Consider the following 24993-nt stretch of genomic DNA (forward strand, 5'->3'; position numbering starts at 1 on the left):
CAAATATTAATTCTTGCATGTCTATCCTGGATGTTTTAGTCAGTGCTGCTATATCCAAATGGCAATGCTTCTCAACAGCATCTGCAGCAACCTTCACCTAGGAGAAAGAGGGCACCCTGGCAGAGGAATAATGAAGAGTAGGATGCCTGTATAACTCCCTCTACTGACACACAATGTTTCTGGCTTTCTGCTCTGTGCTGTGTATCCCTCATTTCCATCTTGGGGAGGATGCGTGTGCTGTGTTCATGAAGCACCATGGGGCTGATTTTAAGGCTCAACTTTGAAACTACACCTGAAACTAGGAAAAGCAAGCTCTCCTTTGTGTGTCAGCAATGTACAGCTACATGAAGACTTGACCTCTGAAGAGGTTTTGCCCCCTTATTTTATGGCTAATTCAAGCCCAGATAATGCTGGTAAGAACAGGGTTTGTGAAGGAAGTATTCAAATTGGTTCATCTCTCTCTGGGTATTTTAAACCACTTCAGAGCAGTGACGTCAGACTTTGGATCAGCTTTACACTGATACATGTCTTACCAGTATGCTTCTAATTAACCACGAACCACAGGGGTTTCTGGCTTGAGCTCTGCAGCAGCTGGGTGGGCAGTGGTTTGAGCAGCACCTCGGCCAGCCCATCCCATTCCAGCCCATCCCATCTTGTCATGTTTTCGTTTCCAATTTGTGTTGAACAAGGTCAATTTGACGGCATCTCTCTCAGCTTTCTAAATCATGCCTGACAAGTATTCAATGTAAAAGACTTTGGAAACTACATAGATGTCACAGAACACCCTTGAAAAGAATTTTAGAGAGGCCTTTGAATGTTTAAATACCACTACTAAGAACTGGCTTGATTTTGCTGGTTTCCAGGCTTTTTGTCCCATTCAGATTGTGTTCTAGCACTGGGCTACTGCTTAGGGCTTGAAACTTCAGTCACACACACCTTTAGAGAGTGTCATGTTGCGTTAGAAACTTCTCAGCATTGAGCTAAAAACCAGAAAGCCCCCAAATCCTCTGCACCCAAAGCGTCTCTTTGGTAATCTTGTTTCCATAACAGTTTGTGTTTGACCTGTCTCTGTTACTCTGAAAAAAGTTTGGCGGGGGGGGGATTAAGCATATTTTGCTAGATAAAGTACAATTACAATGCTTCTGAGTTCCAAATAAGATTCTTGAAGGGCAAATGTTCCTGTCCCTTATTGTGTGTGTGTGGAAGCTATGGCCCTGCTCACTGCACACCCCGAGGCATTATCCTGGCTTTAGCAGTTAGGAGTGGGAATAGTGCAGGACACATTTCAAACAACATCCTATTCCTGCTGGAAACCAGGAGGTTGAACTGATCCGGGGGAAATGCCAGCCCTTGGCCCATGTGCAGTGCGAGGTGTGAGCGGCTGCGGGCGCAGGGCTCCGGGCACGGCAGGCAGCTGAGGAGCCTTGTGGTGTAACTGTTGTGCAGCGCTGATGCTCTGAGCTGCGGCGGTGTCAGGAGAGGAAGGGAACATTGCTCTTGCATCCTCACCCCCTGCTCTGAATCCCTGCAGCCTGGCTCGGGCGAGCCTTCTGCCGGCTTTGCTGCCGCCTGGCTGGGAAACAGCTCTTGCTCCTGCGAGATTTTCCCCTTTCCCTTCCCCCCCCTTTTCCTATTTTTCTCCGTTTTCCTTTTCCCTCCCGCAGCACCAGGCTGGAAGCCTCACACAGCGTGTGCAGCACTCATCATTTGCAGCAGATTAATAAAACAGACCTTTCATTGTTTGGGACTTCAGACTTGAACGGCTTTTGTCCAGCGTGGCCGTGCTTTATGCCAGTCTGTTCTTCCCTACAGAGCCCCCTTGCTTGGCATCTGCAGGATCTTACCAGCTCTCTGAGTAGGAGATTTTGCATACAATACTTTGCAGAAGTCCCATAAGGCGTTCCCTTATTCCCTACGTTCATCCCGGTGTGTTGGGGGTGGGAGAATGCCGGTTCAGAAGTCACTGCAGCGTGAGAACAGCTTCCTTGTTTCTTAAGGGTTTTTTTTTCCTTCTGCTGGCTGCTTCCCATCTGAGCCAGAACTGGAGTGTGAACAAAGTTTGTGCTGCTGGCAGATGGTTTGAACATTTTTCCCTCCCTACCTCCCGGTCACCATCTCCTCCCTGCAAAGAGGAACAAATGTTTCTGGTTATTCCCCTCTGCATCGGGGAGTTGATGTGAAGAGAGCTCTGCTTTCCCCTGGGATTGCTTCAGGAGCTGAAGCAGAGCATTGCTGGGTGTTTCAGTCCAGTCTTTCTGTGCAAGCAGGTATCAGAAACAGAAAAATGTGACACTGTAGAAGAATTAGGATGCACGAATGGACTTGGATCAGATGAGATCAGGGGCTCAGCAAGCTGCTTACCAAAATATCCACATAACCAGGAGTCACAGGTCCCTTATGCCTCTTGGAGCATCATGGAATCCCAGACAGGCTTGGGTTGGAAGGGACCTTAAAGCTCATCCAGCTCCAACCCCCTGCCACGGGCAGGGACACCTTCCACTAGAGCAGCTTGCTCCAAGCCCCATCCAACCTGGCCTTGAGCACTGCCAGGGGTGCTCCGAGGTGACCTGACTGTGGGGCAGAAGGGAGCCGACAACAGAGCGGCGTGCAGGGGCAGGGAGGTAGGCGGCAGTGTTTGAGTTGTGCAGCGAGTCAGTCATTGTGAGTTAACAACTTGCCTGGTAGAACATAAGGAAATAAAAACATATCCATTGTTTTGGTTTTTTTTTTTCCCTCTTTGCTTCTCAGCTGACAGCCTGCCAGGGATCCCATGCAGCGACCGATGCTTTCCTCCCATTTACACAAGTCCTCAGGCTAGGAGCTATGGGAGTGTCCCATCACCAGCATACACATTCTTGTTTTTCTTTTTAGATGAGCCCAGCACTTCTGCATAGTGCACTCCTCTCGCATGGAGAGGTGGCTTTACTCTCTTGGGGTTTGTGGCCTTCTTAACTTTGGGGGTCCCTTTGTGCTTGTGATACATGGTTCCTGCAGGGAGGTAGCTAATATGTGAAATCCCTGGACTGGTGGTGGCTTTATTATTGACTATTCCTGCAGGAAAGGAGGGATGCTAGAAATAAAATCATTCCATTCTGTTCCCTTTCTCCCCTGTCACCATTGTTTGCTGACTCTCAGGAAACATTTGCCATGTGGTCTGAAGGGCACTACTTGAGGAGAGCTGTGTTCTACACTCAGCTTTGGCTTGCTGCCGCCCTGTTCAATTACTCAGCTTCCATTTTCCCCATCAGTAAAGTGAAACTAGAAGCCTTTTGTTATATCCTGGCAACCAAATAGTATCTGACACCAATATAATGTCTTTCAACCATTGCCTCAAGTTATTTTAACTGACCATGACATCAGATCTATACCAGTTGCTGCAGAAGCACTTAGTGCTCTGTAAGTGGGGTTTGTTTGGGGGTTTGGTGTTTTCTGTGCTGTGCCTGGTTGACAGGAGCTTCCCCTGGCAGTGAGCGGTCAGGCTGCTAAAGGCTTTTTGCTTCAGTAGTCAACTGTGATTGCTATTATCTGATGAGCACCATGCAAAAATGCTGAAGAGGACAAATAAATGCTGGCGTTGGTTCCTTCGCTAGCATTAGGTTGAGATGTTGGTTGGTGCAGTGAGAATTTGGAGACGCCTCAGTGGGGCAATCACATGAGCAGAGCTTGGGGCAACATCGGCCAGAGGCTGGAGCTCTGTGAAGGGTCCTGCAGGTGGTGGAATAGACACAGCTCACACTTCCACAGCCTTAAAGGACAGGCAGAAGTGATGTGAGTGATGTGGTCACGGGTACCAATGGAGAAGGAGCCTTCTTCCATAAGAAGGTGGTGATTTTAGCTGCCAGTAATAAAAATAGTGACAGGTTTCCACAGGAGCTAAACAAAGCCCCAGTTCTGGTGTTCTCCAGCAGAGGTGAATTCACCTGACCCAGCTAGCGCAGGCGGCCCAGGCGAACCACACAGCACAGGGGGGAACTGCTCTGGTGCTGCAGTTGATGCAATTTTTACAGCTGTGTTGCACATCCTGTTGTTAAGCCTCTTCCCAGGGAGCTGATGAGTAAATCACCTCCTCGGGAGGGAGCGGAGGCTCAGCGCTGCGGAGGGTGGCAGTGCCGGTGGGAGCAGTGGTAACAGTGTGTGGAGTTGCATCATGTTGTTTTGGCAGCTCACCTGAAGGGCTCAGTGCTGCTCAGCCCTCTGCAGGATAAACAGGAGGGAAAATTATAGGGGAAATGAGCTGAAATTAGTGTGAACTGGCAGGAGCTCTGGAGCCACCGGCAGGCTGGGGAATCATTGCTGTTGTAACAGGGGTGATTATATTCTCAGAACCAGGGGAATTGGGCACACACTTCTTGCAGCATCTTACTTTTGATGATTCCAGCCTTGGGGATGAGTCCACAGGGTTCTGCTGCTCCTGGGTCAGGCTCCAGTTCCCCAGGACATGGCCTGAACAAGTGTGATCACAGTGTAAGACACCAAAGCACCTCATACCATTTGCACCCAAATTCAGGCCTAGGAAAAAAACATCCCCAAATCCTTCTTCCATCACAAAGATGGTCCCTCTTCCCTTTCTGAGCCATAGGGCTGGTGTGAACCTCATCCAAGGCAGTGCTCTCGGGTGGTTTGCAGGGAGCTGGGCACCGGGATGACCGTGGCATTGCTGTGTAATCAGTTAGGAGTCGTTACGGCAGCAGAGCTGAGGAGGCTGGCAGACCCGGAGCTTGCCGAGGCTCTCAGCTTGATCTGGCTTTACATCAATATTTGAACAGCAAGAGCATTAATTACAGCAGGTTTGGGTTTTGCCTCCTTTGGTTCAACGCCAGATTTCTGTGGAAGGAAATAGTGACAGCAAACTCGCGATTGGGAACTGCCGCTGGCGGGATCGGGAAGCTGTATTTGGGGTTTCTGGGGAGGAACAGTGGGAATGAGAGCAGGTGATGCCTGGAAAAGAGACCCTATGGCCACGCAGGCAGGAGCGGTGTGGGGGGACGGAGGAACCGCTTTGCCCCGCAGGGTTTTGGGGTGCCAGGGCTGTGAGGGGTGGCTGAGGAGGAGGGGAAGCGCTTGACGCCTGCGGGAAGGAGCGGCCGGGCCGTGGGGTCGTGCCCGTGGCCGGGCCTGTTCCAGGGGCCCTGGGTGCCGGGGCGGGCGGCGGGCGCGGCGTGGCCGCCAGGGGGCGGGCTCTGCCCAGAGGCGCAGCCCGGCGCTCGCCGGTGCCGGGGGCCGCTCTGCCCCCCCCGCCCCGTCCCCGGTACCCCCGGGGTTGTGCAGCCTGGAGAAGAGAAGGCTCCTGAAGGGGAGCGCTGAGAGCAGCTCCAGTGCCTGAAGGGGCTGCAGGAAACCTGGAGAGGGGCTTGGGACAAGGGCCTGTAGGGACAGGCCAAGGGGAATGGCTTTAACCTGCCAGGGGAGACTGAGATGAGCTCTTAGGCAGAAGCTCTTCCCTGTGAGGGTGCTGAGGCGCTGGCACAGGGTGCCCAGAGAAGCTGTGGCTGCCCCATCCCTGGCAGTGCTCAAGGCCAGGTTGGACACAGGGGCTTGGAGCAAGCTGCTCTATGGAAGGGGTCCCTGCCAGTGGCAGGGGTTGGAGCTGGAGGAGCTTTGAGGTCTTTTCCAACCCAAACCAATCTGGGATCCTGTGATCCCCTGACCCCCAGGCGTGGCTGGGAGGTCGGCACCATGGGCTGGCTGAGCTGCAGGAGCAGGAATCTGCCACCGTGGCCGTTTTCTGCGGGAGGCATTGCAATAAAACGCCTTTTCCCAGGATATTCTTGCGTTTCTTCTGTTCCTTATTTATATGGCTGCAACGCCCAGAAATCCTAATTGAGAGTGGAGATAAATGGCGCTGGCAGGTATCCACAGCTTTGTGAGGGAAGAATTGCGTTAACTGGATCAAAATAAAGAGCATGTCCCCTCTGAAGTACAACTGTATATGCAAATAAATCTGCATAGTCTTTGTCGGCTCGGCTGGGTCCTCGCAATTATAAGAGCATTAAGCATTTACAATAACTCTGAAACATGCTTTTAGTCAGCTCGCCTTTTTCCTCTCCCTTTTCTGCTACTTGAAGAAAGCTCTTCCCTTGGGAAATCCGCATTGTGTGGTGGAAACAGTGAAACCCTCCCTGGGTGGTGCTGGCGCTGGGGATGGGTCAGCGCCGGGGATGGGTTCACCGCAGCTCGCAGCAAAAGTCCCCCCAAAAGGCCCGGTTCAGTGCTTAGAGCCCGGGATCCAGGAACAAAGGTAATGCTGAGGGCTTCCCGGGGCCCGGGCTTGAGCCTTGATTGGAATTAGCATAATTAGTGTGGAGTTTTATTTTTGCATGGAGAGAACTGAAAGAGAAAAAGCAAAATAATCCATTGATTTTCCAACTCAAATAAACACCGGCAAGAAAGGTCCCCTCTGCCAGGCTGGAGTGGGCTGAAAAGCAAACATTCTTTTGGGGGCTTTGCTGAGAAATCACTTTTTCCATCGAAGGAGCTGGGGTTTTTAAGTGTTGCCTCTCGACTGATTTATTAATGAGCTGCAGGCAGGCAGGAGGTGCCCCTTCCCTGTCTGGATTGTGGGAACCCACCATTCAGCAGCGGGAATGTTTTCCTTCCTTAGAACGAAGGTAACATTTGCATCCTCGAGCAGCATACGCTCGGTTCCAAGTGATTTGTTGTGTTTGGCTCCTCGGGAGCCAAAGGTGTATTTTAGTCATAAGCATCAAACTGCTAATTCTGCCCCTGCTACCTCAGTGCAAGAAGAAGTCACAGGGAAAAGCCTCGCCTGGGTTTTACTTGGGGAACCTCCGCCTGCCTGGAGTCTCACCTGCAGAAAACACCTTGAGTGTCTTTTAGCTGGAGGTGTGAATCACATTCCTGACTTTGATTGGGTGGAAGGGTGAAACACGCCTTAATTCAATACAAACTTCTGATGATGTTTCTTTTTCTCCTTCCCATTTACAGTCAAAGTAAATGACTCAAGAATTACTGGTTTATTTTGTTTTCCTCTGGTTTAACACACAGCAGTTGGGGGAACCCTTTGGAGGTAAGCAGGGCTGCTTTTCTTAGTGCCCCCCTCTTGCTGGCTAAAATCTCTTGGCTTCCCTTTAGGCCACGAGGACTTGGAGGAAGGAGTTAGGAGCCACAAAGCCCGCAGTGTAGTGAGGCTTCTCGCTCAGCAGCGGGCAGGGAGGCAGCACCCAGCTGCGGAGGTGGCTCACCCCGGGCACCACACAGGTTGCTTTTGTCCCCCGAGCTTTGGGGTGATGAACTGCCATAGAGGTGGACGCGGGGTCCTGCCTGCGCTGGGGGTGGTGTGTGTGCTCTGGGAAGGCAGGCAGGGTGCTGTGAGCATGGATTGCGATAGCCATGTAAAGCATAACAAATTGTTTTGATCTTTATTTCCCAAGGACAGACGGATCCCGCCCATCGGAAGGCAGCGCTGTAATCGGCTTTCCTTGAGTCCCTGGTTTCATCCTGTTAAAATGTTTTATTTCCCAGGCTCGTGGTCGCAGAGTTGATGCTCATTCAAAGCTCTGTCCCCGATCATGAGCTTGCTGTTCCGGCCCAAGGTCAGAGGGGGATGTAGGAGTTGCTGCTGGCCCCGCAGTGAGTGCCGGCAAGGTGGTAACCACAAACCACCTCCTGCGCCTTTGCTCACCAGGGGAGGGATTCCAGCATCTTTAAGATGTAACCAGCGTGTTCTTTGAATAGCATTAATGACATTAACAATATGAGAGTGACTAACGACAATACGCTGACTTCTAGAAGCGCTGCTGAATCTGCTTCCTGGTGCCCAGCATGAAAGGATACAATTATTTTTCATAACCTTTTATTTTCCCTTTACGGTGAGCTAAGCAAAGCAAGTTTGTCAGGGGCAGAGTGCTCCTAATTTGGTCTCCAGTGACCTCTGGAGCCGTGATTGGCAGTCTGGTGTCGGGAAGGAACTTGTGCCTCTGAGATAGAAATGAGCAGAACAAATGCCATAGGACAGCTTGGGTTCCCTGGAGGACACAGGCTAAAAAAGGTGAAAGAAGTGCAATTACAGGAGGTTTTCAGCACAGAAAGTTAATTAGCTACTAAATAGCATTTAGTGCAGTTCAACGTGAGGAAATTTATGTTTTGAAAGCAAACAGATCAATGGGAAGCTGTGGAACGAGCTTCTGGAAAGTCCACGTTGACATTCGTGTACTTTGTACTGTGACATCCTGGGCAGTTTTCCCCAGGTTTCCCCCACAAATAGGAAGAATTGTTGGATGTGTTTCCCTGTGTTTGCCCACCTATGGACACGCTTCCGTGGGAGGATGTTTGACATTCAATTTCAGCAATTCTGGTCAGGCTTCTGTCCAGATTATCCCGCACCTTTTCCCCTATTCACTGATGTCAGTGGAGATGGGTTCTGTTTGGGCTGTTCAGTATTTAAACTTCAGGTTCCAAACATTTCCAGCCACAGGGAGAATTTGACACAATTCTTCACCCAGCATGTTTCACAATTCATAATACATGTATATCGTCAGGGGCACTGTTTTACCAGAACAATAGATTTGGGTTCCAGCTTCCCTATATTCCCTGACTTTGTACAGTCATTGCACTAATTTTTTGGGCATTTCAGGATAGCTTTGAACTTTTATTGATGGATTATTCCTTTGAAGGTACCTGTCTTAGGCGTTTCAGGCAGCTGATGCAGCCGCTACTATTTTACCTTGCTGGAAAGAAGAAAGACCTGGAAGGTCAGTGCCTGTGGGGAATAGTGGAGAAACAGAGAAATGCTAACCCCTGGGGAGGAAAAGGGGCATGTAATTCCCATTACATGGATCCTCATACATTATGATGATACCTATTGTCTTTAAATGATGCTTCAGCAGCCAGCATGCAGGAGCAGCTCGGGCTGTAAGGAGAGCTGTTATTAGTGAAGGCATGCTTTGGTACCATGGTGGTGGAGAGCCAAGGAGGAGGGTTTGGCTCTTGCAAGAGGCTCTCTGGGATTTGGGTGGTGCACCCTGACAGCTTAGGTAACTGCCACACCACAGCTGTAATCTTCAGCCCCTTTCCCTCTTATAATTACATTTGTCACATCGTGTTGTAAAATGAGTTCTTAGGTCTGTGTTGCTGAAACAGTCTTGCCATGCAGTCGGTTCAGGTCTCTGCCCTGGCTCTGTAGCACAAATAATAATGGGGTTTGTCTCTCTTTATGCTCCAGGTGTGTGCAAACGCTTTGACCACACAGTAAGTTGGGTCCCATTGCTGAATATCAGAGGTCTCCTTTGCAGAGCGGCTGACCCCCTTGGATCAGCGTGTGGTGGGACGACAGTGGGTCTTGACACAAGCACTTGCTTTCACAGGGGCTGCGAAGCTGGGGGGATGCAGATATGGTTGATGGCTGTAGTTGATTGCTGAGTGGTCTTGCGCAGCAGCAGAAATGAGATGTATTTTGAGACAAAAGAGTAAGGGGACTTGGGTGGGGGAAAAGGCTTGAGCGGAATCATAGAATCACAGAATCATTGAAGTTGGGAAAGACCTTTAAGATCAGGACCTTTATTCCCAAGGACCATTGCACTTGTTCTCTTATCCTTTGAGCAGTGCTGTATCTTAACTGCTGCTCTGTTTTTCCTGGGTCCTACAACCCAAATCTCTCTGGAATGTTCCTCCAGCTATTTTCCTTGCAGTGCCAGCTCCCTGCTTTTGCAGGGCACTCTGATACAAATTCCTCATCTAACAGATTGAATAGTCTGACAAACAACGAATTCTTCCCTTGCATCTGTGTATCGTGTGTGCCTGGTTAAGGGACTCCCCACATCCACACTGTTAGCATTGATCACACTAATTGTTCTTACTTACAGAATGATCTCAATATTAAGATGATTTTAAACAGAAGTCCAGCAGATCATTTTCTTTATTTTTTCCCAATCAATATAGACAGGGAAAAGTAATTTTAAGCAGTAAGGTTTTTTCCTTAACTTCCACAGTCTGCACCAGTGCATAAGGTTGGACTCTGCATCTGCAGTATGTGTGAATGCACATGTCCATCGGCCTCCCAAAGGGCACAGGGTGCACAGATGTCTCTTTCAGATTTCAGTTTCTACATCACTGATAGCCCTGGAATTTCCTGGGCTGCACACTCCGAGGCTCTGTGCTTTCACTTGCTGGCTTTCTGCTGTCCAGAAAGGGTAAATCCACTTACACATGTTGCCTCACATCGCTTCCGTGTGTGTTGGGATCATGTGCAAGCTTGTAACCAGTGGCTGAATGTGAGCTGCAAACATCTGTCTGGAAGAAGCATTTCCAGGATATACCACACTGCACATTTGTGGCTGGGTGCTCCAACCCCCACGTGCCCGGGTAGCTGCTTGTACCTGAAGCAGATTTTGGTTGTGGAGCAGAAGGAACTGCAGCTGGCAATAGCAGCTACACAATTCCCGGGATCAGAGCGAGCCAGCCCAGCTGTACTGGAACTCTTGTTTCTTGGCAGTATCTCTCTGCTGCTGGTTGTTCCAGATGATGCTCTTGAAGAACAGGCACATTGGCCTCTGGGATGAGGGAACCGCAGGACAATAATCCTCGGAGCCAACCTGGCTTGCAGCCCTTTGTCATCCTGACCAGTTCATCTTTGCAAGAGCTTTAGAAAATGTGTTGCCTCTGCTTAGTCTTCGAGCTGGTTTGAGTCACCTCTTCCAGGAAAATCCTGTGGAACCAGCTGTGGCTGTTGTGAAGTGTTGCTCCATAAATACCAGCTGCTTGTAGCGAGCAGCCCAGCACAAGTGTCTCGTACCAGGACTCCTGTTACTTTGGTGTTAGCATGAGGTGCTGAATGTTTTGGAAAGTGTATTTTGCAGCTTTATCAGAAAGTAATGCTCGATTTGCCTAGAGAGGCTGGACCAGATTCAAGGTTGAAGTCCCTTCCAACCTGGTGTTCTGTGGATCTGTGATTCTAGGGTTTTCACAAAGGCCGATACAATTCTAATGGAAAAATCCCCAGGTGATGGTGTATAGCCAAGCTTGAGCCTGGAAGTATCCCAGTGTCCAACCTAAAAAAACTGCTATCATTCCTCACTGAGTGATTCTGGGTATGTTGTGTGAGCCTGCTCACATGGAGATATGGCCATGCCCCATCTAGGACCTCACCTTCCGAATGGCTTGAATGCAGGTTTTGCTTTGATGCTTTCTTTCAGCAACCTGAAGCAGCAAAACTTTATGAACAGAGTAGTGGAGCTGCTCTTTTAGCTGAGGGTAACCCAGGCTTGGTCTCATCTGCATAATGCTGCAGAACTAGAGGAGGGGGCCTGAGGATTTATTTCCCCTGCGTGTGGGCACTGAGGTTTTGAGTCACACGTTTGAACAGGGCAGCACACAGGGGCATGGATAAAAATTTAACCCACAACTAACTGGGATGTCCGGAGACCTGTCCATTGGAATGCAGTGACCTGAACCATGGGTGGATGCTACAAATGAGGCTCGTCCCTGTGGAAGAGGCACTGTAGCCAGGCTTGGAGAGCATACTGATGTGGTGTGCTGCAGATGCATGCTGAGTGTGTGATTTTCAGCGTTCAGTGCCTACATTGTTAGATAAGCGGATTAGAAAACATTGCATAAAGTGGCATTGCAGGGGGCTGTCTTTATACCTGCTACTTGCCTTGTTTTGCAAACCCTGATTTCACAGCGGAACCCATTCAGAGCTTGTGCTGAGATTGTTCACATGTATTGGCCTTTTTAAGAATCAAGGGGTCACAGTTTCAGATTCACTTAATTCTCAAAGCAGTGATATTTTTCTTTGGGGATCAGGGTTGGTGGTGGGTTTGTGGGGCTTTAAATCTAAACTCTTTTTACCCTTAAGGATGGCTATGTGGGGTGCAGTGAGCTCCTAGTGTGTTGCGAGCAGTCGGCTTCACTTTCTCTGTGGTGAGCTAAAGAGCTCCTGTGTGATTTCCCACTCCTTAACTCTCCAAAGTTTCACTTTTGCAATGGAAACCATTTGCCTGAAGTTCATACACAGGATTCCAGGTTCGTCAGGTCACTTTGAAGGGATCCTGCAGCTCAGAGCTCTGTGGCGTGGCTGGAAAGCAGGCAAGTGCCGTTGTACCGGCTCCCCAAACTGGTCCTTGTGCTGTGCCAAGGAGCAGGGACAGGCTATTCCTTGGAGGAGCCCGGCTCTTCCCATGCTGGGCTTCTTCATTTTGCCTCCTCAAAAGTCAGTTTGGTTTTGGCTCTCCCTGGGTCTGTGTGCAATTTATGAACAGACCCAAAACAGGATCGTTTTTAGGGATGGTAGGGAACTAATTCACATTAAAATAATATCATCTCTTGTGTGGGCTGTCAGTTCTTGACTCCATAGACCTGCACTGAATTCCAGTTCCAGAGCTCTGACGAAAGATCTCTAACGTGGAACATCTGTGGTTATTGCATGTAACTGTAGTCCTCTTGGCTGATGTCTTGTGGGGTTTCTCCCTCCATGCTCCTGTCTGCAGGGACACATGTGACAATCACTTGACCTGCTCCACCAGCTCTGCCTCCAGCCTCGACACCAGTGCCCAGTTCCAGGACAATAACGGGCAGACACAGAGCACCAGATGGGATGAACAGCAGAAAGTATTTGCCCTCGAGCAGGTCTGTGGTGTCTTCAGAGTGGACCTGGGACAAATGAGATCCCTTCGCCTCTTCTTCAGGTAATGTGTTCCTCTGTGTGGCAGTTCTGTGTGCTCTTGATCAGTGCATGCTGGGCTCTTGGGGGCAGATGGCTTCTGCCATCCTCCTTGGAAGACTGTTCCTGGTTGTCAGCCTTCCCAAGGAGAGCCTTTGAATTACAGTTATAGGGCCTAAAGGATTTTTTTGCCTAGTAAGGTAAAGGTTGCTCTTGCCTGTCCTACCAAAAACATTTCAGATAATGGCAAAAAAATACTGTTACCAGGAGTGGAGCTTCTTGGGGAAAATAGTCACTATGGCCATGACATGCAGTCATGGAATATCTCAAGTTGGAAGGGGCCCATAAGGATCATCAAGTCCCAGAGTATAAAATTACCTCTGTGCCCTGTTATAAGGGATAACTTGGGGCTACACTTCCTTGTAATTTGCTTTCCACTCCCTCTCATCTGGTGTTCCCCTTCCCACCAGGCCCCTTGCTGTCCTGGGCAATAAATGCAGGTTCTTCTCCCCGTTGTTTCGTCCCACAGCGATGAGGCGTGTACCTGTGGACAGCTGGTTGTTGCGAGCAGGGAGAGCCAGTACAAGATCTTCCATTTTCACCATGGTGGCCTGGATAAGCTGTCCGAGGTGTTTCAGCAATGGAAGTACTGCACAGAGACCCACCTCAAGGACCAGGTACCTGAGCAAGGTTCATGGCACAACGAGGGTTTCCAGCAGGTGTTTCACAGGTTTTTAAGCAGGGAAGCGTGTTAGAGAAGTGGAGCAATGAGTTCATGTCACCAAGTCAAGCAGATAGATACAATGCATTGCACGTTTAGGTTGGAGCTGTGGGTGGGACGTGTGGTCTCTCTTGTACTTGCTTGTCGCCATCCATTCCCGTTTTGGCTGTGGAATGTGGGGGAAGACAATCCAGGGACCTGCATAGGTAGGTATTTGCTAGACCCAACAGGTCAGCTCGGGGCTTCAGGTGTGTGAAGGGGGGGATCTGCAGTGGTAGGTCTGAAATCCTGTCAAGAGTCTTTCATCCATTTTGTGCACCATAGCACACTGCTTGGGAAATGTTTTGACAAGGCATCTTGCCATATTTTGTTCAATCTACATACAAATGTGATAAGAGCTCTTTAATTATCTGTTTAAGATACTGTATGTGCTTATTAGAAACAGTGATTTTTAAATTTCCATCCTTCCCACAGAGCCCCCTGCTGCTTTTCTTATTATGGTCGCATGGGCTCACTTTTTGCATTGAACAACCTTTGATTTTTAAATTAAATGTCAGCTGCAGTCTTGCACTGGGATCATGAGTGCCCTCAGAGAGCCTGGCAGTGCAGTTCCCTGCTTGCCTAACAGCAATCCCTTTGTATATGGCCAATCATATGTAATTTATTGCAGGCATTCCTGGCAGGGTGAAGTTTTGCTGTAAGCAGCATTAATTCAGTTTCAGGTCAGGGATAAGACTGGGGGAGGAATGGAAACAATTTTTTTCCAGGATGAAGCTGGTTTGTGGCTCTCAGGTTTTTAATTATTCTAATCACTCTCGCTATTGTAATGGTTGGAGTCTAAAAACCCCTCCCCGAGTGCGGTGCCTCAGTGCTTAATCCTGCGGGAACCACGCAAAAAGGTTTTCCTGCTCTGAAAATTGCTGGGTTTCACACTCTGCTGCTACCCCTGGCTCCTGCCTCCAGTGTTCTGCTGTCTTTGCCCCCATTCAGCAGCTTACAGACGAGAGGACGTGTATGCAGTTCTCCATCCGCCGCCCCAAGCTGCCCTCCTCGGAAACCCACCCGGAGGAGAACGCCTACAAGCGCCTTGATGTGTCTGCCTGGCTCCATCACCTGAATGAATCCGGACAGGTGGAAGAGGAGTACAAGCTGCAGAAGGTGAGGGGCTGCGTGCTGCTGGTTTGAGCCTTTTGCTACTGCCAGGGAGTGCAAGTCCCCAGGTGGAAGCTGCAAAAGTTTGCTTCCATGGTGGGGGCAAGAACTGGGTGTTAGGGTGTAAAGACTGGTGTGTAGTGCTTGGCTGGAAGTCTTCTGGTGACTGGAGGTGAGTCTGGATGGTAGAGAATCTCCCTGCCCAGCTTCTGCTGCCGCTTGAAGTGAGTAAACCGAAGTGTCCAGAGCCAGACGTGTTTGCAAAACGCAGTGTGAACAAATCAAAGAGAGAAAAATGGAGACTGCTGTATGAAATAGTGCAGGGGGAGCACTGGGTGCAGGTCCTGAGAGAGAAGTTTGCAGTGAAATGCAGTGTCTCTAAGATTGGGGATTAAGCCGTGACATGAGAACGACACGTTAATCATAGAGCCTCTCCAGGGGGGGTTATTGACATTGAAATGAGCCCGATTTGTGTCTGGTCTGGGAATAGAAGGCCAGCACTTTCCCTCTAAACATGTGCAAATTGCAGGAGCTTGAATCAAGGCGTCACTTGTCAGGAAAGAACTGCAAAGCCACCAAAGCATAGTGGCAGGCAGTTTCTTGTTGCTGTTTTGGGGAGTGTTAAAACTGTACCAGTCATAACTTTTGCTCTTTCTTCCAGGCCATTTTCTTTGGTGGGATTGATATTTCTATCCGTGGGGAAGTGTGGCCCTTCCTGCTGCACTACTACAGCTACGAGTCCACCTCTGAAGAGAGGGAGGCACTGAGACTGCAGAAGAGGAAAGAATACTTTGAGATCCAGGAGAAAAGGTAACAGACCAGCTTCATCCTCCCCTGCTCATCCCTGCTCAGGCCTGACGTCGCAGTGATACTGCTGCTGACGTACGGAGTCTCTGCCTCCTCCTCCTCAGCAGAAGCTGATTGGAGTAGAGAAGTGAGAGGGGTGGTAAGGGAGGTGTATGGGCACAGCTGAACTCTTGAGGGTCTGGAGCTAATACCAGCTAATACTCATCAGTGCCACGCAGGGAAGCTTATCTCATAGGCAAGACTACGAGCTTAGCATGCACTGAAGGTGGAAATGGAAACTTACAGTTCTTTATAAATATATCTGTAAATAAAAATAGGGAAGAAAAAAAGGATATCTAATTCAAAGAAGTTATTACTGCAAGAACTGCATGTTGTAACCCAGTTGTGGGTACATTTAAGCCGGAGAGGGACAGCAGTTTTATTAATTAGGAGACAATCAAAACAGAGTGGTTAGTTCTGGTGTGCCAGCCACAAGGAGCAGTGCAAAGGAGAGTTCAGCTGCTTCTGAAGTGGAGTTTATCACAGAAAACCCACCATGTCATCCCATTTATAGCCCAAGAGGCTCCTTCTGGTGATCCACTGGACAGACACTGCTGTTCTGGACAGACCTGCTTGTCTGTTTTCCAGGGGATGAGAAAACTCTGAACAGGAAGAGTTCTTCTCTGCAATCTAAAGCTGAAATAAGGCTTTTTGTTCCTTGTTTCAACCATATCCCTCTCTTGGCAACATAGTGCTGTCGCTGCTCAATTTCCAGGCTCTCCATGACTGCAGAGGAGCAGAAGGACTTCTGGCGTAAAGTACAGTTCACAGTGGATAAAGACGTGGTGAGGACTGACCGCAGCAACCAGTTCTTTCGAGGGGAGAACAACCCAAATGTGGAAACTATGAGGTGAGGTGTCTGATTCCAGTGTCCCAAGCAACGTGTCCTGCTGGGTGCATAGAAATCTCAGTAAGCTTGGCTCTGGTCAACTGCCTTGGGAGGGCTGAAGAGCACCACGTGTATGGTAACTGGTACCAAGTGGTGCAAACACGAGGACTTCTTCTCCAGTGCTTCCACTGCTGCTTTAGCCATGTACTTCTTGATATAATAACCCTGTTCCCATCACCTGGCTTCCCTGCACACACAAGCATGGAAGAGATATGAGCCTTCTGTGGCTGTGGGAGGGTCATGGATTCTGCAGCAGGGCTGTGGGCAGTTGCCTGGGTCTGTGGTTCTCCTGATGGGGTGGAGGATGAGCACAACAATCTGCTTCATGGCTGTGTCACTTGTGAATGTGTGCCTACAAAACAGCTGGAATTCATCTGACAGTATGGCTTGGAGCCCCATAGGTGTGTAGGTACCATCTTTCCTTTCCCTTGGGTCTTTCATTTCTGTCCTCTTAGGCTTTTTTCACTCTACTTTTCTTCTTTTTTTTGGTGTCTGTGTATGCAAAACCTTCTCCCCGCATTTATTTCACTGGACTGATGTTTGCAGCAGGGTATATCTCTATGTGTTAAAGTAGGGTTGTGTGTCTTGTACCTGAGATGTTCTGTGTTGCTTGTTCCTACTGCACTGCTCCCAGTGGGCTGGAAAACAGAACCCTAAAGAGTTCTGTTCAGATCAGTTGTCTTATGCTGCTGTGTGCTGTCCAGAGCTCTTCATGTCCATCCGGGAGCCTCTTTGATTGATGCAAAATGTTGTAATCCTAAAGAGAGTTAGGTATAGTATTAGTGTATCTGTGCTAGTTAGTGCATGCTTCTAGGTACAGTCCTTTAGGGAATGCAGTTCTGTGGGGTGCAGCATGCTGCAGAGCTGCTCAGGAGTTCACAAGCCTCCGGGTGCAACCGGAGGTTAATGTTTCAGATGGCAGGAGTGATCTGTTGCTCTTTTGCACCTTGCCTGTCTCAGCCTGTGTGGTAGAAGGGAAAGGGCCCTGTGCTCTCGTGTCTCACCTCTCCCTTTGCATCTGTTCTCCAGGAGGATCTTGCTGAACTATGCAGTATTTAACCCAACAATTGGCTACTCCCAGGGGATGTCTGACCTGGTTGCCCCACTCCTGGCAGAGGTTCTAGATGAGTCGGATACTTTCTGGTGCTTTGTAGGACTGATGCAGAACACAATCTTCATCAGCTCACCCCGGGATGAGGACATGGAGAAGCAGCTGGTGAGGCTGAATGCTTAGCTCCCTTCAGCCCTGTCTTTAGCTTCTCCTCTCCCCAGTCAAGTTAGAAGGATGCCATACAGCAGTTGCCTGGGCTGTTGGGTTCCAGCATGCCAAATCAGGCTCCAAAGCACAAAATACCTGATGGATAAAATTGATCCTGGGGGATCAGGGCACTCCTGAGGCAGTTATAGCCAATAAACCATCTGAGAGGTTACCTTGGCTATGCTAAAGGCTGCTGATTCAAGGAATCTTTTATGATCAAATGTGCTCAGGATGCTGCTTGCTTTCTCTTTGTACTGCCTTCAGGCAGTGCAGTCTCACAGGTTCATTTTTGTCCTGATTCTGGGGCATTCGGTGTGAATGAGGCGGAGGAACTGATTGAGCTGCAGCCCTCTCCTCTGTGGGGTTGGTTTTGCTTGGGTTTTTTTTGAGGTTTTAACATTTTAAACAGATTTTTTTTAAATTGTGTCCAAAAGAAAAGCCTGGTATATCTGAGAGAGCTCCTTAAAATAAGGTGATCCTGTTAAAAAATAGCAACTTTTTAGATTCTAACATGAATGTCAATTGTTTTCTGGTTAAAATCCTGAAAAAGCCGTTCTAAATCTGAACAATCCTGCCTAGATCATGATGGCACCAATTTAAAGTGGTAAATTTGTGGTGGAACCCCCCTGGGAGGCTGCTGGTGCGGAGCAGTTGGTTATTGCACAGATTTATGCACTGTAGTGGGCCTGTATAGTCAGGCTTTCCAAAATCACTTCCATATTGCTCAGCCTCTATTGAAATGAAATACTGCCAGAGATAGCTGTGCCCTTTCTTTTCTCTGGTTTTTAGCTGCTTTCCCCAGCCTGAATCTCTCCCCTTCTTTCTTTTCACAATGTGCCTGTCAGGGGGTTTTCTTTTCACCCTCCATCCTTCCTTGTGAAATAGCTGCTGTGCCCTGCAAGCTCTGGCCTTTAATGATAGATCCAATAATGCTGCTGGCTGTGCTGTAAGAAACAGGCTGTGAGAGGACTGTGGCCAGCTCTGCGGGAGCCCAGGGCTGGCACACAGAGGGGGAGCTCCTTGGGGTGGTGCCGGAGGGTGCAGGTCCCTGTGCTCAGCGCATCTGTTGCAGATGTACCTGCGAGAGCTGCTGCGCCTCATGCACCCGCGGTTCTACCAGCACCTTTGGTCCTTGGGAGAGGATGGGCTGCAGATGCTCTTCTGTCACCGCTGGATCCTGCTCTGCTTCAAACGGGAATTTCCAGATGCGGAGGCGCTGCGCATGTGGGAAGCGTGCTGGGCTCACTACCAGGTAAGACACCTGGTGATGGGCACAGGGCAAACAGGGCAGCAGCAGGGCCTTTGCTGAGCCCTCACCAGCTCAGCAAGCACTGCACGTTGCGGTAAAGGTTCTTAGTAGCAAAGCATCCAAAATAAGTGGGTGCTACAGAGGGTCTGTAATCAGCAAAGAGGCTTATCTGTGTGGCAGCAGGATGGAGCCCTGCCTCTCCTACTTCAGGATTCTGGGCTTGAAAAGGAGATGTTTGGTTTGGTTTGGTTTGGTTGTGTTCTGTTTTCTCCACATTCGCTTCTGAAGTTCAGACTTCTCTTACACAGCTGGAAAATGCCTTCCCCAACATCACTAGTCTGCTTTGAAAGCTGTGGTGTAAAGCTTGCTGCTGTGCTGGAAAGGGAGGAGACTTTGACTCAGCTCTGGTTCAGAATTCACCAGTAACTCATGTTCTCTGTACCACCAGGCAAAACTGAAGGAGCAAAAAAGTGTCACTCAGGACATGCTTGTGGAGAGGGGGGAGGTTAAGCCAGACTCTGCCTCCACCTGCTGTACTTCAGCCCCTGGTTTCTCATTGCAGACAGACTATTTCCACCTCTTTATCTGTGTGGCCATTGTGGTGATTTATGGGGACGATGTGATTGAACAACAGCTGCCCACTGACCAGATGCTGCTGCATTTCAGCAACCTGGCTATGCACATGAATGGAGAACTTGTACTCAGGAAGGTAAATGCCTATGTGCTGATGTGGGCTGAGTCTCGGGTCCAAGAGATGAGTCAGAGCATTGAGAAAATCAGGGACTGATGCTACATCTTTCTCATCTCCGGTCTCCCCTGCTTGTCTGCAGCCTGGGAGGGTGGGATGCTGCTGTTTGCTGGAAAACAAGACTGGAGAAATAAGAGGTAGTTCTGGAGTGCTCGGGTGGTAACAGGATGGTTGGGATGACCCTTGCATGTGCTGAGGGAAACAGCAGACAGAGCTGTTCATCTTTGTGCCATGGTCCCCAGTTATCTCAGGCTGGGAGTGACCACAGGCCATGGGATGTGCTTCTACTGTGACATGGCAGTGTCCCAGTGACCTTCAGGTCTGTGTTCAGGAGGGATGCTCCTTTCCTGAAGCTTTGAGTCTTCTAAGGTAGCGAAACAGGAGGATGGGATGCGAGGCCATGGGTACCTGTGCTGTCCTTCATCCCTGGTGAGGAATGACTTTGTCTCTCCTTTCTAGGCAAGGAGTCTGCTCTACCAGTTCCACCTGCTGCCCCGCATCCCCTGCAGCCTGCATGACCTATGCAAGCTGTGTGGGACAGGAATGTGGGACAGTGGCTTTATCCCTGCTGTGGAGTGCTCTGGCCATCACCCCGAGTCTGAGAGCTGCCCGTATGGGGGACTGGTGGAAGTGTCTTCTCCCAAACCAGGAAGTGAAGGCAAGAGAAGCTTGAAAACACGGGACGTCTTTGCTTTCCGAAAATAGCTGTGGAGGAACAGGGTGTGCAGAGGAAGAGGGAAGGGCAGGAAGGATGTGCATAGGAATAAATGTCGAAGACAAAAATGGAGGGGGGTCTTGTCGAGACTCCTGAGAACACTGAAAGGTGGAGAATGGAAAAGGAATTAAATCCCTCTACAGGAGAAGCAAATCCCAGTGCACTGGCGCTGGAAGCTGAACAAGATGCATCAAACCAGGAACAGTGTTTGCACGTGTTTGGATTTGATTTTGTTAGAAACATGCTTTTTCTAGCTCTTAACAAGGAGTTTTTATCCTGCCTCTGGGACTGGACTGATTCACAACCAGAACTTTGCTACTTGCTGATGAGAAATGAGAACACGAAAGAGAGCCAAGTGCAACCAGCAGCGTTTGTGGGTCAGGCGGAAGGAGCAGAGCGGCGGCGAGGCCGGCCTCTGTGATGTCCCTTCATCCAGAGCACACCACATACACGTGCTCTGCTTCAACCAAAACGTGCAGCTTTGTGGCTTCTCTCAAAAGCCATAAAGACCATTTTAATTATAATCTGCCAAAAATAAACCTGCAGACTATTGGGATTGCAGGGGAGGTGTCTGCTTTGTTGGCGGGGCAGAACTGGTCACCTAAAGGTCTTGTCTCTTGCCTGTTTTATATGGTGTTCTGCTTGGCGTGATTGTTTTATCTCCCATTTGTACAGGACATGTACAGCCACACGTCTTACAGCACTGCTTTTCTGTAGTCAGGGTTTTCATGGACACCTTTCAGAGTTTACTTCTTCATGACATTACAGCAAAGCTGTTTCTTTATGCTGACAACTACAGACTTTCAACACTTGCTTATGGAAGTCTGTTGTTTCCAGTGTGTTTCCCATTGTGTTTCCTTTGGCTCTTCCTGATTACTGAGTATTTACTGTCCTTACCTGTCCTTGCCATAGGCTGCAGTGCATACACTCCAAGTGGGTTTTGGGCTCTTCACTTGGTGCCATTTATGCACCCGCTTCCCCTGCCCAAAGTGAAAATGAAACTTGGTTCGTTTTTGCTGAGCTCTGTCTCTGGTAAAGGTTTCCCTGAGTGTTTCTGAAAGGACAGCACGTTTCTCCTCTTGTCTCCTGTAAGGGGAGCTGGGGCCTTGAGCACAGCCGTGGTGCCAAACGTCCTCCAGTGACATCAGTGACATCCAGAGGTGCATCCTGAGCCAGTGCAAACGGAGCCAGGGAAACAGTCTCCTTGTAAGAATGAAAAGGAGACGAGGTGAGAGTGGACTGTGCTGGTTTGCTGCATCCCTCTGCATGGTGTATGAGGCCTTGCAGCCTTTCCTAGTTGCCTTGCACCCTCACAAAAGAGGCTGCCAACTGGGATGCTTTCTGTGAAACCAAGAGCATGCTGCGTTCACAAGGGGAAGATGACTTGACCCAGTGCAGGCACATGCCAAAGACAGGCTGTTGTGTGGCAGGACAGTTTGGCTTCCTATTTGTGTGCCTTTAATTCAGAGGGTGAAAACCTTCCCTTTGAGGAGAGCAGTGGTGAAACCTGCTGCAGCATGGCACACGTTCAGAACGGCCCAGCCTCGAGAGGTGCCGAGGCTGCAGGATGTGCTGGGGTTGTAGGAGGTGACACCTCATATAAGGGCTGGTGGCTGCTTTGCTGCAAAGGGGGGGGTTCTTTCAGTTTTATGATGTTCCATCATATGAAAATAAAGGTCTGTGAGAGGCGTTTGTGTGGTACATTGCTGTGCAGGCTGCTCTCTACCTAACAGCGGGGGGACAACACTTGGTTGGATGCTGCTTGAGTGGTTCCTTTTGCAGCTCTACAAGATGTATTGGGTGCTGGGGCTGTGCTGCTCTCCCCGGGCTCTGCTGATTTCATAGAATCCCAGACTGGTTTGGGTTGGAAGGGCCCTTAAAGCTCCTCCAGCTCCAATCCCTGCCACTGGCAGGGACACCTTCCACTGGAGCAGCTTGCTCCAAGCCCTTCCAGCCTGGGGCTGTGTGGCTCAGTGCATTCATCAAGATTCAAGGTCTTAAGTGGTGGTGGCTGAATTAAGGTCAGGAAAACCACAAGTCAGAAAGCACCAGAAGCATCTTCCCATGGAGCAACATGGTGGCAGCGGGCAGGCACCAGCTCCCCATGGGGACAGCAGGATGTGGGTACCACTGGCTGTCACCTTGCCTCCCCATGCCAGATGGACATCACCAAGAGGCCACCGCACTGCTGTGGCTCAATGGCCACGCCAAAGCTGACGGATGCCTCCCTGGGAGGGCTGCACAAGGAGAGGCTGGTGTGGGCAGACCCTGCCTGGGCTTACCGGACACTTGCAGTGGGCTGTGACACACCACCAAACACTGACCAGGAGATCTGGAGCTGGTTTTGCTGCAGCCCTTGTTCCCAGCCTCTCAGAGACAATAGGAAGAGATGAAGGAGATAATGTTGAGCACTGTTTTTCCACTATTAAAATGACACTCAGCAATGTGGAAATCGCTCAGGATTTGTTTAAGGATTCTGCACTGCAGTTTTCCAGCACGTGGAAAAAGTTGGGGTTTCTGTTTGAAGTGGTGCTCGGCTGTGTGGGAGCACATCACTGGTTCCAGCGTGCCACTGGGACCAGCAGCCGTGGAATTCCTCTGCCGTGAAGGAAGGCAACACGTCAAGTGTTGGACAGGAGAGCAGGTTTCTGGGGTCCTTTTGACCTGTCCCCAGGATCCCCTTCTCCTTTGTGACTCTTTGGAGTGGACGCAAGGAACAGAAAAGAATCAAAGCTTCTGTCCCTGACAAAGGAGTGAAGTGAATCCCGGGAGCCATGACCCTCATGTGGCTTCTCTCCTCAGCCGCTGCCCTGTTCATTGCATTAGCTGCAGCTGAGCAGCCAAAAATAGACCCTTGCAAAGGTAAATAGTCAGCATAAGGCTCTTTAGACTCCGCTTCGAGCTGACGCATCCTTCTGCCTCCCGCTGCCGGGGGGAAGGGGAGCGGGGCGAGCAGCAGAGAGCCAACCAAGGCTTTGATCCTGGCAGCGAAGAGCACTGCGGCGGGGAGCCCGCTGCGTGCAGAGCGCAGCGAGCACCCAGCCCGGGGCTGGGCCTGCCGCGTCCTGCCCCACTGAGCCCCTGCCGCGGCGCCGGGCACGGGGCAGGGATGCGCCCGTGCTGCTGCACTGGGGAAGGTCTGCGGCTGTGCCTGGAGCCAGGAGGCGGCTGAGCGGCCTCGGCCTCGCTGCCCGCTCGGGCTGTGTTTGGACAGGGCTGCCTGGCCAATGAACAATTACAGCTCCCGAGAACAAAGAGACTCACCTGAGTTATTGCAAGCCCCAAAGAATTTAAAACCCAGCTTGGCTTGTCCCCGTGGGCTGCCTCTTTAATCCCCATGCCTCTGCTTGGGTCATGAAAAGGGACCCGTCTGGCCGGCTGCAGTTCATGGTCACATCCTGCTGCAGGGCGCTGGTCCTGCCCTGCTGGTGCTGCTGCTTTGGGGAGGGCTCTGCTCCCCATTTACTTCTCTCATTTAAGCAGTCGGAACCACAATGTGCAATGGGGGAACAGAAGCAGAGGCCAATAGGAGCTGCGCCAGAGGCACTGGCTTGCACTTGCCACAGGGCTACCGGAGATCCCATGGGAGCTGGTGCTGCCCATCCTGGGCGTGCTCAGCCCTTCCCCAAACTGAGTGGCAGCCCAAAAGCTGCTGGGTCCCCCCCTTTCCCTGTCCCTGGAGCTGCTCCAGACCCAGGTTGCTCCTTAAGTATTTTTGTGACCAATTTTCCTGCAGTCTGTGCCTCAGCCAAGAGCTCCAGCATCATCCGAGGACCCCAAATCGCTGCTCTTCGAGCGGAGCTCGGCTCTTCTCCTGGTTATGAACTGCGACTCTCTCTTAGTTCGAGCTGAAAAGGGGCTTTGAAATCCAGTTCTGCTGTGAAGGTCTGGGCTCTCCTGCTTCAGAACCTCTCCGGGTGCCATTGCTGAGCTCTGGCCTCCGTCAGGCCATGCCTGCTGCCGCGCTGGGCTTTGTACCGTGTCCCACATCCCTCAGCGCGGGTGCCTGACGTCCTGGTTCATCTCCCTCCTCTGCAGACTGATGTTTTCTAACCAAAAATCAGGCTCTTTCCCAAGCTCGTCGCCTGCCCACGCCCCTCAGCCCCTGCCCATCACCGCTGCTCCCGGCCCCTGCCCCGCTGCTGCGGCCCTGCTCCAATAGAGGCCAGAACTTTCAGTCTGAAAGCGTTTGACCTGTAACCAGTGGCAGTGTTTGCCTTGATGTGCCCACGGGAGCTGGGCACCGTTTTCTATTGCAGGAGCTACCCGAAGGTGCCGTGGTTGGGAGCAGCTTCCCCAGCCCTGTTCTGTGTGAGCACATTCACCTGCCAAGCACAGAGCGCTTTAATAAGGAAATATTTGGGTAATGTTGTCACGAAGCAAGTTCTGGGTGAGGAACCCAACAGACTGGTTTGGGTCTGGGGCGAGATGCTTGAATGCACCCAGCTCTAGGTCGCCCACAGGGGCAGCGCCCATGGACCAGCCCCACTGCAGCATCCCTCACCAGTCCTGGGGGCAAATGCCACCCTGGCGCTTCAGCCCAGGGGTAATTAGAACAGATGTTAGCTTGAAACTGATAAGGGAATGATGGCAACAGTGCTGGAGAGAGGCTCCAGAGTGGATTTTGGCTGTGCAAGCCTTTGAGCTCTCTGGCTGCTGGCGGAGCAGGGCTTGGAGAGGGAAGCAGGGGCTATGCTGGGCTCTCACCCGTGGCATCAGGGCAGGGACCGTGCCCAGGCCCTTTTCCCTCTCTTGGAAAGCTCAGCCCCATGCCTGGGGAACAGGGGGGATCCCCCTGT

General features: G+C 50.5%; 1 protein-coding gene across 8 annotated transcripts in view; it reads left to right on the forward strand.

The window, feature by feature from the left end:
• The window catches only part of TBC1D16 (TBC1 domain family member 16), a 30447-nt gene extending 8552 nt beyond the window's left edge, over positions 1-21895 (forward strand). For 5 of the 8 annotated variants that reach the window (XM_062624367.1, XM_062624372.1, XM_062624368.1 and 2 more), the window contains 9 exons: positions 12444-12641; positions 13146-13293; positions 14328-14495; positions 15151-15299; positions 16051-16185; positions 17254-17440; positions 18555-18734; positions 19294-19440; positions 19939-21895. In XM_062624367.1, coding sequence (XP_062480351.1) covers positions 12444-12641; positions 13146-13293; positions 14328-14495; positions 15151-15299; positions 16051-16185; positions 17254-17440; positions 18555-18734; positions 19294-19440; positions 19939-20184 — 1558 coding nt within the window. In that variant the 3' untranslated portion in view covers positions 20185-21895. Of the gene's footprint in view, positions 1-8689; positions 8712-12443; positions 12642-13145; positions 13294-14327; positions 14496-15150; positions 15300-16050; positions 16186-17253; positions 17441-18554; positions 18735-19293; positions 19441-19938 lie in introns of those variants that run through there. The other 3 variants (XM_062624373.1, XM_062624371.1, XR_009965926.1) reach the window with 3 other exon arrangements.
• Positions 21896-24993: the final 3098 nt, after the last annotated feature.

The sequence above is a fragment of the Pezoporus occidentalis genome, unplaced genomic scaffold, assembly GCF_034315485.1.
Source record: "Pezoporus occidentalis ecotype Australia unplaced genomic scaffold, CSIRO_AGI_Poc_V1 ctg266, whole genome shotgun sequence".
In the NCBI taxonomy this organism is placed as follows: Eukaryota; Metazoa; Chordata; class Aves; order Psittaciformes; family Psittacidae; genus Pezoporus; species Pezoporus occidentalis.